Raw genomic sequence first — 12,599 nt, 5'->3', positions numbered from 1 at the left:
TTTGCTTCACAGTCTGATAACAGACTTCTACAACAAATAGGTTCTTTTGAAGAAGACAAAGAGACAAGCTTGAATAAATGTTCAAGCACTTGCACACTTGGGCTCAAAAAGCAGACTGGTTCTGTTAAGTTTCCTTAAGGTGCATACACAGACCTTTGCTACTGTAATAGGTCATTCCAGGGCTAGCAAAGGCCAAAAGTTGTATCAGCAGGGCTTGAGAAAACAAAAAAAAGAATTTAAAAGCAGCTTTTTAAAGCAACAGGTATGTAGGAGACTGCAAAAAAACTGGCAACAACAGAGTTAAAGTGACTTAATGCTTCCAGCACAGTGTATTCTTGGCTAAGTGACTTTGCTTGTGGCTATAGCATAAATAGTTGCAGTATGTTACACCTTCTGAGAATCTCTCTAAGCCCATAGACAAAGCAGCATAAATAATAGGAATGAATTCTCTGGAAAAAAAAAAATCCCGAAGACCTTTTCCTCACTGTGAAATCCTGGTTCATTGCTTACTCATCTGGAAGAAATGCAGGACTAGAAATTCATGCTAAGAACAAAGGGAATATGTGAAAGACCTTGCTTGATGAAATTGCGAGGGGAAAAAAAAAAACAAACAAAAAAAACCCACGTTTTGTTCTTGTGGAAATGGATTTTCCTTCATGGACGCCACGCTCTGTCTTCAGGGTGAAATCAGCCAGCTTAAAGAGCGCATGGGGCAACTGAGGAGAAGCTATTCCTCCAACCCAGATTTCTCTGTCCTTTTTGTAAGGCTACTTTCTTCCTTGTGCAGAAGGTCAACTCCCTCAGCCCTCAGTGCACATCTGCACTGGCTGACGGAGAAGCCAGTCCCCAGGCAGCTTAGCTGGATAGCAGGGCTGCACCGTGCACTTCTGTCAAGTCCTCATTTCCAATAAATGGAGGTCATGTTTTTAAATGGGAAATGAAATGTTTTTTAACATTAAATCACACCTACTTTGCTTGTCTTTCCAAATTGTAACAGCACACAACCAAACCCGCTCTCTGAAAACTTAAATGAGCTTGTTTGGGATCAGCTTCTCCTCCACTGAAGAAATTAATTAATAGCTGACATGAAAACACCTATGTCCACTGATTTGAGTGGAAGTTAGTTTTAAGATTCAACAAAAAGGTAAACAAAACTTGACTATAAAACTCAGATACTTTTATTCTACCTGCGTGACAGAATGGTGAAAGTTTAACCCTGCGTGTGGAGATTTGAGGTGACAAATCCTCGACTGGAGGGACAATCCAAAAGATGCACTCTGACACCCGTAGGAAGGCTCCCACCTACTGAAACAGCAAAGCTGCTCAGCCAGTTGTTACCCAGACCTCAGGCTTCTCCCTTTCCTTATTTCAGCTCTTGGCAAAATCAACACCTACACTCCAGTAACACTCACCCATCATTCCACCACAAGAACCTAAAGGGTTGTAAAAATATTAGCCAGCTGAAAACTCCCAACACACAGTTAAAGCAGGGACAAGTTACCCTCATTAAGAGAAGAGGACTCTGGTAAATGGGTAAGCTAGATCACTTAAAACAGATGCATCCGAGGAGCCTGTGGCAAAAGCCCAAAAGATGCCCTTGCCTGAAGATTTTACTCACAATCTCTTGTCACTAAACTGAATTAGGGTCAGAAGCACCACATGTGGAACTTCCCTCATCACTGCATGGGAGGGGAACTTCCCTCACCACTGCAAAATCATCGAAAAAACACATAAATCCCAATTCAAAATCTCAGCAGGTAAAATCCTTGTCACTTCAGGTTTTTTAAGATCATTAAATATCTAATGTTACAGGTCAGATTATACCCTCAGAGGCACATGGCAGATCACCAGTCAAGAGGAATCCCAAATGCACATCCTGGGGCAGAATTTATCTACAGGCTGCACTTTCTATAGAGAATCTTTAGTAGGAAGATGTCTCAAAGATTTTTAAAAAAAAAAAAAAGCTGATAAGATATCATTGCATTTAAGTATTAAAGAAAAAAATAATGAGGAGGTGGTAACCCACATCCAATAGGAAACGTAATATATTCTATCATACATCTAAGTAGAAGACAGACAAATGTGTCCTGCCCAGTGCGTCCTTTCTTGCTAGCTACTAAAGGAATTTGCAATACCTGGCTTGAAACATTAGGCTCAGGGATGAGGGAAGGCACAAAAGCAGCTTGAGAAGCACTTCTACCAACTCACTTTTGACTGGCTGTTGTATTTTAAGTATTTTGTAATAATGTCTTGTGGGGTAAGGAGGGGATTGAGGCGGGGGGAAGGACTTAAAAAAAAAAACCAACCAAAAACCAACACACATATTATTATTAGACATGTGTTAATATATCAGGAGGCATTATACAAGCCAGAGCTAGTGCTGAGGACTCAATTAATATCACTGCTGACTCCACTCACCTGTGAGCAGCCTGGGGCACTGCAGACAAAAGGCCTCTCCTGCTCCAAGTTCATCTTTGATTCCTCATAAATCTACATGTTAAAAGGGGGAGGGGGGAAAAAAAGGGAACCTATGAATATACACGTTCTAAACTTCACACATACATGCAACATACCATTGTCACGGTTTGTGCTTTTATTTCAAACTCCCAAAACAGACCAGAACAAAGTTTTCATCCTCAGAGTACTAAATTTGCTAATATTCAGCAGGCTCCCTACAGTCTAAGTTCTTATTACTCCTTCCTGAACACATATTTACTTTGAAGGAAGAAAAAAAACCCATTAAGCTTTCACAGCAGAAATCTGCCTCAGAAAAAAGCATATGTTCAGTGTTGTTATTAGATAAGACCGTGTCTGCTCAGAAATATCTCGAATTAAGGGTTTTTACCTTTCCTTTTTCAGTTCCTGCTGAACAACATTAAAAACAGACGTCTAGGTTACTTCTGAGAAAGAACCCACTTTTTGAAGTTCTTCATCCATACCGTTCGATATTAATAACTTAAATGCATTACATACATGCTCTCTATACACACAAGATAATTGTGCCTCCCCATCCTTTAAAAGGCAAACTAGATCCTCAGGAGCTTGAGAAGTGAGGTTTTGCCTAAAACTGCAGCTTTCCCATAGCAGTTCCAGTCCTGTAACCTTGGATTAAAGCCTGGGGGAGAGCTCCCAGGTCTCGAATAAAACTGAAGGAGAAAACATTTATGCTCAGAATGCAGTAACGCAACTGAATTTGGGTCAATATCACGGCAGTGTGCCTCACTAGCATCAACAAAGTAAGTTTTTAGTAACATTCTAGGACTTAAAATAAGTCACTTACTTCTTGCAGAAATCTTTTGAGCCTGTTGGTACAACTTGCATTGCAAGCTAGAGTATAGTAGATAACCCACCTTAAAGCACAACATATGACTTCTGCTTACATTATGCCTCAAAACCCTCAAAATTCAGCCTCACCGCAGCCCCGTTTAGGCAAATACCTGAATTGTGTTTGTCTGATGTTTTCATAAAACTAAGAGAAATACCTTGGTGGAGATGCAGAATTTGATTTTAAAATTACAAAAATCCACAGAAGGACACATGCTAAAGTTACTCAACCCTGTTTTCTTTTTTTAAAACTATGATTCATTGCTTCCTATTATCAGGAATATCTTTACATTTCCACTTGTTGTTAGAAAAGCTTTATTTTCAGAAGAGCTGCTACCATCCCCTGCAAACAATAAACACACCGTTAACTTGAACATCAGCCAGACCTGTACTTACAGCAATTATTTTCAGTGTCCTAAGTTCTCGAAAAAAAAAACCGAACCAAACCAAAATTTTGGATGATAACTTTTTCTTTTTAATTAAAATTCATTCTGGTGGACAGCATTAGCCTGACAGAATATTCTCCTGCTTGACCTAAAAAAAGAAAAAGAAGGCAGCAGAGCACCCTTTGCCTGACTCTACTGACTCCCAGAAGCAGCATCCAGAAGTGAAGAATTTCTATTTTTATCTGCCCTTTAACCTCCACAAGGACACTACCCCGTAAAGGTGATGATTAGCATCAACTCATTTTCTTGATGCGGACATCTCTACCAATATCTGGCCCGAGACAAGTGATTTATTGCACCAAATACAATCAGGTGTCAAGAAAGACCCTAACTCAGGACTAACCTATCTATCTACACGAGGCTAGAATTGAAATAACTAAAATTGTACCTAATTTACTCCTTTAAGATTATTCATATCCTGTTTTGATTTAACTTACAGCTATGCTAAACTGAAATAGGATACTCATAATCAGAAACGAAAGAGCATGTTCGGATAAAGACTTATACTAAAATAACTAAAGGTGTTAAATTACTTCTAATTTCGGTTATTTCAGTTCCAGACTGTGCATAGACAAGCTCTTCAGAGGTGAAGCAATAAAAATGCCCTGAATTACGCTATTCTGTCTGAAAGAAACAAGCCAAGCAGCGGAGAGATAACTGACTAAACAAACAAACCCCCACAAAAACAAAACCAAAACCTCCAGCTAAGTTTGATTTTTAAATCCACCTCTATTTATGGGATGTGACCCCGGGATGTTGTCTTTCCTAAAGACCTTTTCACAGAAAGGAAAAAAAAAAGAAAGAAAAAAAAAAAAAAGAAAAGCTATGTGTGGATAATGAAAGGCTTTATCTGATATCTCAATTACTCCTGCAACTGAAGCACTGCCAAAGCTTTCTGTTACCCTTTTCTCCCCTCCTCAGGGGAGAGCGACAACTGCATTTTCAATAGCAGAACAATGGATGAGACTCAGTTAAAGAAAACAAGAGAGTAAAAATTCTGGTCCCAAGTGTCCAAGTGAATTTCAAAACATTACCAGGAATTACTTGGCGCTTGTTTTCTTATTGAGTATTGCAAGTCTAAAACTGCCCTCCCCGCCCTGAGCTTGAGCTTTAGTCCCTGAATCCATCAGTACACGCTCTGATACAATTAAATGATTCTCAAGGTTACCAGATAGATCAACAAGGAGTGAGCACCAAAACAACATACTCGATGAGGACCAGAATCCTGAACGTGGGGATTGACTGCAGGAAAACACGGACTTCGTTTTTATTCTCAGTACTTTGAAAAGGTGTCAGATTCAACGTCTAGTTGTTTACCACAAACGTCCAAGCAACTGCGGGTTCCCATGAGAATCACTCTTCATAGAAACTAAAAATAATAATCCAGAGTGGCTATATCGTGCGTGCCCTCCAGGATACTGTCTCGCATAACTTACCCATATAACGTGTTACCAGATAGTACAGTGCCCTCAAGACAATATGCACCATGCAGAATTTGTATTTGCATGTGATGCTTGAGACCTTGGTTGAGACTGTAGTATTATTGACTCTCTTACAATAGTAAATGAGTGAAAGAAACTGCCTATTACCCACAATTTTTAAGAGGGTGTTCAGTGCTTGGCTATCTTATGGCAGTAATTCAAGCTTTATGCTTAAATGTTGACCAGAAACAAGCAGCTGAAAACCTGGGCTGTGAGTGTGAACCTCCTGCCACCCCCATCCCTGCTGAACTCCGCAAGAGCTGCGGATGCACAAGCAATGCAGGATCTCACCCCAGGTTTGCAGCAGGATGGGAGCTCTCAGCAACAGAGGAGTTCGGGTTTTTGTGTTAGGCACGGCATGGTTTGCACGGCATCCTTTTCAAGATGAAGGCATCTCCCATCCTTCAGTTCGGGACAGAGACAGGGGTGCACAGCCTCTGGCACACAGTTCTCTTCATACGGCTCGTGTGTTGCTGGGCCACCTCGTGTGTGCAGGTGGTTCAACATACGCAAAGGAAATAACGCAACCAACGGCAATATTTCGACTTCACCTAATAAATAAAAAAACCAAACCCACCTTTCCACCTAAATTAAGGTGCTTATTAACCTTTGGGATCTTAACAATTCAAGCTACACTCGTGCACCTTTCACAGTACTACATAGGACTGCCGCAATTAACGCGCATGAAGAATATCAGGCAAATCGACAATGACTAAAAAGTTAAAAAATTGCTCAGGCCTGAATTTTTTACTTCTGTTATCAATAGCTAAATTTACTGCAACTTTGTGACCTCTTCGAAGAAACAAACAAGGATTATGAACATAAGCGAGCGCTAATATTGATATATCAGCATTAGTTCTGATATTATTAAAAATAGGCATGAGTGCATTATGCAGCAGAAAATGGGGCTGAATTTTAATAGACATGTTAACAACATCTGTCAGCATTTATTGCCCTATTGTGACCACGTAAAGAGCCTTATTGGCAGAATATGTAAGTGAGGAAATCTGCTACACTGTTGTAGCCTGCCATTCTCCTGAAATATCACTCTGCTTAAGAGAGGTTAAGGTGTCCTAATTAGAAAAATAAACAAACAGAAATACAGAAGAAACACAGAAAGACTTCTCCAAGCTATGTCACATGGAACAGAAAAAAGTAAGTTCTGCAGCAAGCCAAGATTTTCTTCTATTCCTTGACTTCTGCATAAGATACTTCTAAACATTTTTTATTATAATTAATAAAACTGAAGCCCACAGCGAGGAATGTAAGAACACAACAAAGAAATAAAAAGCAAACAAAAGAAACAAAACCACCCTGAGAACACAGCCACAATCTACATCCCCTCTCAGCAGCATCCAGAGGGAAGGACCCCACGTCCTCGGGCTCCTCAAGGAGATTTTTGCAGAGCCCCATGATCATCCTTTCTGAATCAGAAAAATAGTTCTAACACCAAGAAAGCATGCTCCTTTCTGTCTCTCTCTCTCTCTCTCCTGCTTTTTAAACTCAGCAGTAATCTTATTGCCTTACTGGTAAAAACATCAAGCAGGCTTGTTTCCTGTTTCAATGTTATTCTTGAAGTGGGCTGCAGTAAGAATCTGATTTTCATTGGGCTATTATTATTTGCAGCTGCGCGACCTTTTTAACCCTCTTTGAAAAGTGACATTTCAGCCTTCAACCTCAAGCTGTCTAAATGTTGCAAGGTTTTCAGTCCTCTGATTAACAGTGAAAAAGAACCGATGGGGAGGTGTATACTACAACATGTCTAATACAGGTCAGTGCACCCATCCTGCCATTTGCACGAGTGAGTAATTACACTCTTATAAGCAACCTGTTTGTTGAAATTAATCACCTGGGCACATGCTTGCAAGACAGGTTTCTTCAGCCTGGTGTGACCAAGGTCACTGAGATTTCCAAATACAAGTACAAAACACACAGTCACTAACGTTAGCGGCAGTATGTGCAGACACGAGTAATAAATGAAGCATCGCCTATTTTTCAGGGTCCTGGCCACAATATGTAAAAAGTGAGAGGAGACATGGTTATGGCACGCTTGTGAATATGAAAGAACCCCCTCGGTGTATGCAGCATTTTAAACTGCTAGTCGTGGCTATTCAGTACAGCACTATTTCCAGGTAATTACAGTGTTACTACAAACGCTATTAAGACTTGTTGGTTTTGGAAGTGTAGTACACGCAGGGTTAATGCCTACGGTGGTTACCAATACGTCCTTGCATGAGCAAAGCCAGTTTTAGGTATCTTTGCGCCGAAACGGTGTATGGTGTTTCTGGTCGTCGTGGGCTGTTCAGTGGAAGTGCTTGTTTTCTGAAACTAGCATCATGCTTTCCACATGCACACACACAGGGCTCATTATCACGGCCCTGCCTGCTTCGGCTGCTACAACCAAGGGTCTGTCAGCATTTCCATTAGAAACCCCCTCGTTTCAGGATTAAAGCATTTCCAAATGGTTCTGGATGCTGGAAAGCAATTTGTGTCTGGAGTCCCCAAGAAGGCCTTAATGTGATGCACATTTGAGCTGAGGCTCGAGCCCTCACTGGTACTCCAGTGAAGTTTTTGTGACTGCATTTCTGACATTTATATGTGGAAAAACACTCAGCTTGGGCCTTTATTCATTTGTTTTAAAAGAAGAGAGCCCCATAAATCTTTGGGCAGAGCCGAGCACTCTCAAAAAGCGGTTGATGTGTGAATTGCCTCAACAGCAAGCAGCCTTCGGTCCTTTCCCCGTGGCTGGCAGCACTGCCGCCCAGCAGCAAGCGCCCTCTGTGTGGCACCGAGGGGGTGCCTGGCTAGTAGTCAGCCCCTTGCCACCTGTGGAGCGAGTGGCCACTGGCATGTTTCAGGATCGTTTGCGAATGGAGTACCGAAAAGATTCTTGTTTCACACTGCCAACCACCCCAGTTCTTTTAAAACTCAGTTAAAATTAACCCTCGGTTTGCTTAGTGCCCGTCCAAACAAAATACAGTGCTGGGAAGGCTCCCCAGCAGTCCTAAGGCTTTGTCCCACCTTCCAGGTAAAGCCATTTGCCTCCAGATCAGCTGAGAGAGAAGAGTTTTTGCTCCCTCACTGAAAAACTCTGTTTCTGTTATCAAAGAAAACCAAATAGCTGCCTCCTGGCTTTCTTCTGCTTACGCAGAGCTGCTTTCTTCTCACGGAAGAATGAGCAGAACTGAGGATAACTAAAAAAATTAAGGTGCAAAGATAGGAAATTTCAAAAAGGAACCGGAATGAAGTTTGTAAAACTCTGGAATTAAGGAGAGAGGGAAATAAAGGGAAGAACAACACCACCAAAGGGGCTGGGGGCAAGGAGCCACCAGTGGAAACGGAAAAGAGAAAGAAAGTGGAAGTGAGGACTGTAAATCACTGAGGACTGGGATGAGGAAGAGGAAGGGAGTAAAAGGACACCTCTGAAAAAGGAACTCAAAATAGAACGCAGATGACCTACTGCCTTCCCACGTAACAGCAGCGTGAGAGCCCAACACTGTATATCATCCATGCAAGGTAGAGTACTTGGTAGAGGACACAAGTTGTCCTCTATGCTGGATGAGCTGTATCTCAAGTCTGGTGAAAATGCACGAGCCTAAATGATTACTCTACATTTCTTGGGCTCTCCATTTCAGTATAGGAAACCCATCATGGATTTACTTGGTATAGAGCAAAAGGATTTGCTGTTTTACAGAAACGGCCATAGGGTTATTAAGCACAAGCAATAGAAGACAAAAAAAGGAAACAGGAGAACGGAGTTAAGAGTGAACTTAAAACAACAAAAAAACCCCCACAACGCCAAAAACGCAGCACCTTTGAAAACAGTTCATGAAAGTTATCTCAGCACAGAAATATTCTATAGGAGAAATCAGATCTTTATAGGGAAAGATGGCTATTACTTCAACTCTGGAAAAACACTTTGAGGAATAACGTGGTTCTTTTGCACTTTGTGATTGGTCAAATAGGGCCGGCCTGACCTGGAAGCGTCCCAGGCTTGTAGCTCCGCAACTGTCCCCCACTGATGGCATTTGCAGAACAACCCCAATACCTGCTCTCCCTTGTTAGAAGTCTGAAACGACACAAGAGACCAGACCGTAACCTCGCTGACACCACAGAGGGTCTCTTAACACGCAGCAGCAGCAGCACAAGCTGTAGCAATATAACCACAAAGTCACGCAATGCAAGAAAAAGGCACTATTCAACGATGAACATTTCACACACCGGCAAACAGAAACAACACCTGTATCACTTCTCCATTTTCCCCACGTGCAATTCTTCTATTATCTTTTTGGTGCTGGAAATTCCACAGCTAACCCAGACCTACTGAAGTAAAACCAATATCTGCGTCTATGGACTCAACATGCCAAATGTTAGGGAGAACGTCAAGTGTCTATCGGTAGTCGAACAGCATCAGTATTTCATGTTTATCTCAAAATAAATGAATGTTCTTGCTGCATGTCACCAGGCATTCGACTTCAGTGCTCACGTTAGAAGGTTAAGTTAGACTTAAGGATCTTGGGATAGTCAATGGAAAGAAAGTATGAAGGATTCAAACAGATGCTTTCAATCATCTGCTACAAAAGGACTCTCCACTAACTACCTCAAAGCTCCAACCCTCAGACTTCTTAGATCGGACACCCTGTGGTACACGGTGGTAACATCTGCCTTTACATAAGTCACTGTCCATCTCCCAAATTGTTCTGCAGAAAGGGAGGTGGGGAACATGCAGAACAACCGCAGTAACACAAGCGACGGGAATCTTGCTTCAAGAGGCAACCACTAACAGCTAGCATTTTAAAGGAAAAATATATTTGCTCTGTTCTTTACGAGCAAGTCTTGGCTTCTCCCTGTTTTGGGACACAGTCCTTTGGGGCACAGAATACACACACAGAAGTTAAAACCACCATTAGCGGAAATCAATATTTACTACCAAACTCTTGAAAGATTTAAAGGAGAAGATACACGCAGAGAACGCCATTCCAGGCGCTTACAGTCATGATTAACATGGATCTAATCGCACCCACTCTCTCTCACTACTAATTTTTAGTGGGTTACACTCTTAACAGCACTACAGTGCAATATTTGATGTCCTACCAAGTTGTCTTAAAACATAAGAACAGTCTGCTTAAAATTGTACCTACAGTTATTTTCCAGGCAAAGAACAGAAGATGCTTAGACTGTCATATAGTCTGCCCCAATTTTCACTCATCTCCCAAAGGTTAATATTATTAAGTGAGGTGGGTCCTCTCCTTTCCACAAACCCCTTCACAAACACAGCCCCATTCCCAGAGCTGTAGAAGTCACTATGCTTCACGTCAGTGGTTCCTATGCCAAGAGCATTATCGTGGGTGTCTGAAAGAAAAACAAAGAGTCTTCAGATCATCTTCACAAGTTAAGATGGCTCATCACGCCTATTGCTGTGAAACAAAAAAAAAAAAAAATAACAACCCTACTTCAAGGAAAAAAATCAAGTATTATGCACTGGAGAAGATCTCCAGGAAGCCTGCAAAGGGCAGAAAAGGCAACTGCAACTGTGGCGAGAGATGAAGCCCATGAAGCAAAGGGTGTCAATGATGAACTCCGAGTAACATCTGGCAAATAAGCTAATCTTTTGGGACTTTCCAATGTTGGCAGATAAGTGTGTTGTCTGTCCCTTCAAAGGCTGACCTCATTTCTATCCTTGGGTTAATGGCATGCAAAGCTCTCTGCTACACTTACTTTTTTTCACTCTTCCCCCCGCCCCCAACAGTTATTATTAAACACCAAACAACTTTGCCTATTGTTGTAGTTTGCATACAATTTAATTAAGAGTTTTCCCTCCAGGAATAATATTGACTGAAGGTTTTGAAGGGTTGTTTTGTTCTTTAAGTGTACTGTAACTGCAGTATGCTAATTGCTTTGGTTTACGATACACAAATAGATAAAAGAATTCACCTACCTTGCATGCAAATAAACGCTTAGATTTCCAAAGGGAAGGAAGGAAAAAAAAGAAAGCATAAAAGATATCCTGGGGGAAACAACAACACAAGGCTGCTTAGCTGACTTTCATACCAGAAGCAGTTAGGGGCTTTAACATGAGCTTTGAAAATTCTGCCAGCCCAAATTTTCCTTCTGGTTTATTATATAAAATAATCCCTAAGCCAGAACTCTGCAAACCAACTTTATACATTTTATGGATAAAACTCTGCAATTCTGTGTATTTAAAATAATTTTAAATTAAAGGCAATCTCACTTTTTACTTTTTTTTTTTTGCTTTATAGTTAACATACAAGACAGCTTAAGACTTTCATTACATAGAAAAATGAGGCCATTAATAAATCAGCTACAAGCCATTAATAATTAACTTTCACCAATTTTTAATTACAATTTCTAAAGATTTTTTTTTTTATTGGGAACTTCTCTCCCTTCAAAATGACCAAAAAAAATCCTGAATCAAACCTTCAGCATTCGCTGTTCTTAGTATAAGATAAAATCCTCTGGGGTTACAAATCTCTGCTGAGAACACTGGCAGCCCGCACGTCCCCTCAGGCAGAACTCAGCACTCGAGAGTCTTAGACGTTAAAAACTAAAAACTGTTCTTTTCAGCCCTGATAAATCAAGGGCAGGCTGATTTGCAGCACTTTAAACTTTGTAAGTGCAAAGCTCCCGGCAATCTCCAATACATACACCTTACCTTCAGACACTTAGTTTCTCATCATCGTCGTTTTACTAACAGCAGCAAAACAACCTATTTTGGGTACATTTCATTTGGATTTAGGCTTATCCATATGTTTTTAGGAATGCAAAGATGGAGTCATCCTACTGTTAAAATGCCTTCATTAAAATAAGAGGTTTTGAGGGTTGGAACCAGGTTAAAAAGCTGTTTCTAAATCATCCTTACTATTTGCATTGAATATAGCAGAGTGCAATTGGGCTTTAAAAGGGCAGTACGCAAGTAAAGCAGTAAGCAAGGATTTGCTGAAACTAACTAGTAACTCAGAAAAAGAGATACACTCAGAGAAGTTGCAGATGTTAAAACAAGAGTTTCTGGGTTTTGGTGGCCCATTTACATATTACAGCCAGCTCCTTCTTGGAGATTTTTTTTGTCAGACTGGAGGGTTTCATCTTATCAACACAGTTAAAATTATGGACCAGAAAAACAATTCACAAAAGTTAATTAAAGCCTTTGGGGAAGGGGAGAAAGTATTTTAGCCTCAGTCACCTGGAGTACCTGAAGCGACATCAATAATCATGGGACGTCCGGTGCAGGTATCATCAATAAATGATACCCTGCTGTGGGCAGAGCCCTCCCCAGGGCTCCAAAATCAGGAGCCGCTACTGAGGCCTGGAGCCAAACATGGCAGGAGAG

General features: G+C 41.0%; 1 protein-coding gene across 4 annotated transcripts in view; it reads right to left on the bottom strand.

Moving 5' to 3' along the window:
• CREB5 (cAMP responsive element binding protein 5) overlaps positions 1–12,599 on the bottom strand; it is a 260,697-nt gene that overhangs the window by 215,008 nt on the left and 33,090 nt on the right. For 2 of the 4 annotated variants that reach the window (XM_063325090.1, XM_063325089.1), the window contains one exon: positions 2,419–2,490. The exons of the other annotated variants lie outside the window; for them this stretch is intronic. In XM_063325090.1, coding sequence (XP_063181160.1) covers positions 2,419–2,472 — 54 coding nt within the window. In that variant the 5' untranslated portion in view covers positions 2,473–2,490. The remainder of the gene's footprint in view (positions 1–2,418; positions 2,491–12,599) is intronic. 4 annotated transcript variants of the gene reach the window in all.

Source organism: Chroicocephalus ridibundus, chromosome 2 (genome assembly GCF_963924245.1).
Source record: "Chroicocephalus ridibundus chromosome 2, bChrRid1.1, whole genome shotgun sequence".
Lineage (NCBI taxonomy): Eukaryota > Metazoa > Chordata > Aves > Charadriiformes > Laridae > Chroicocephalus > Chroicocephalus ridibundus.
This window is presented reverse-complemented; position numbering and strand designations above follow the sequence as displayed.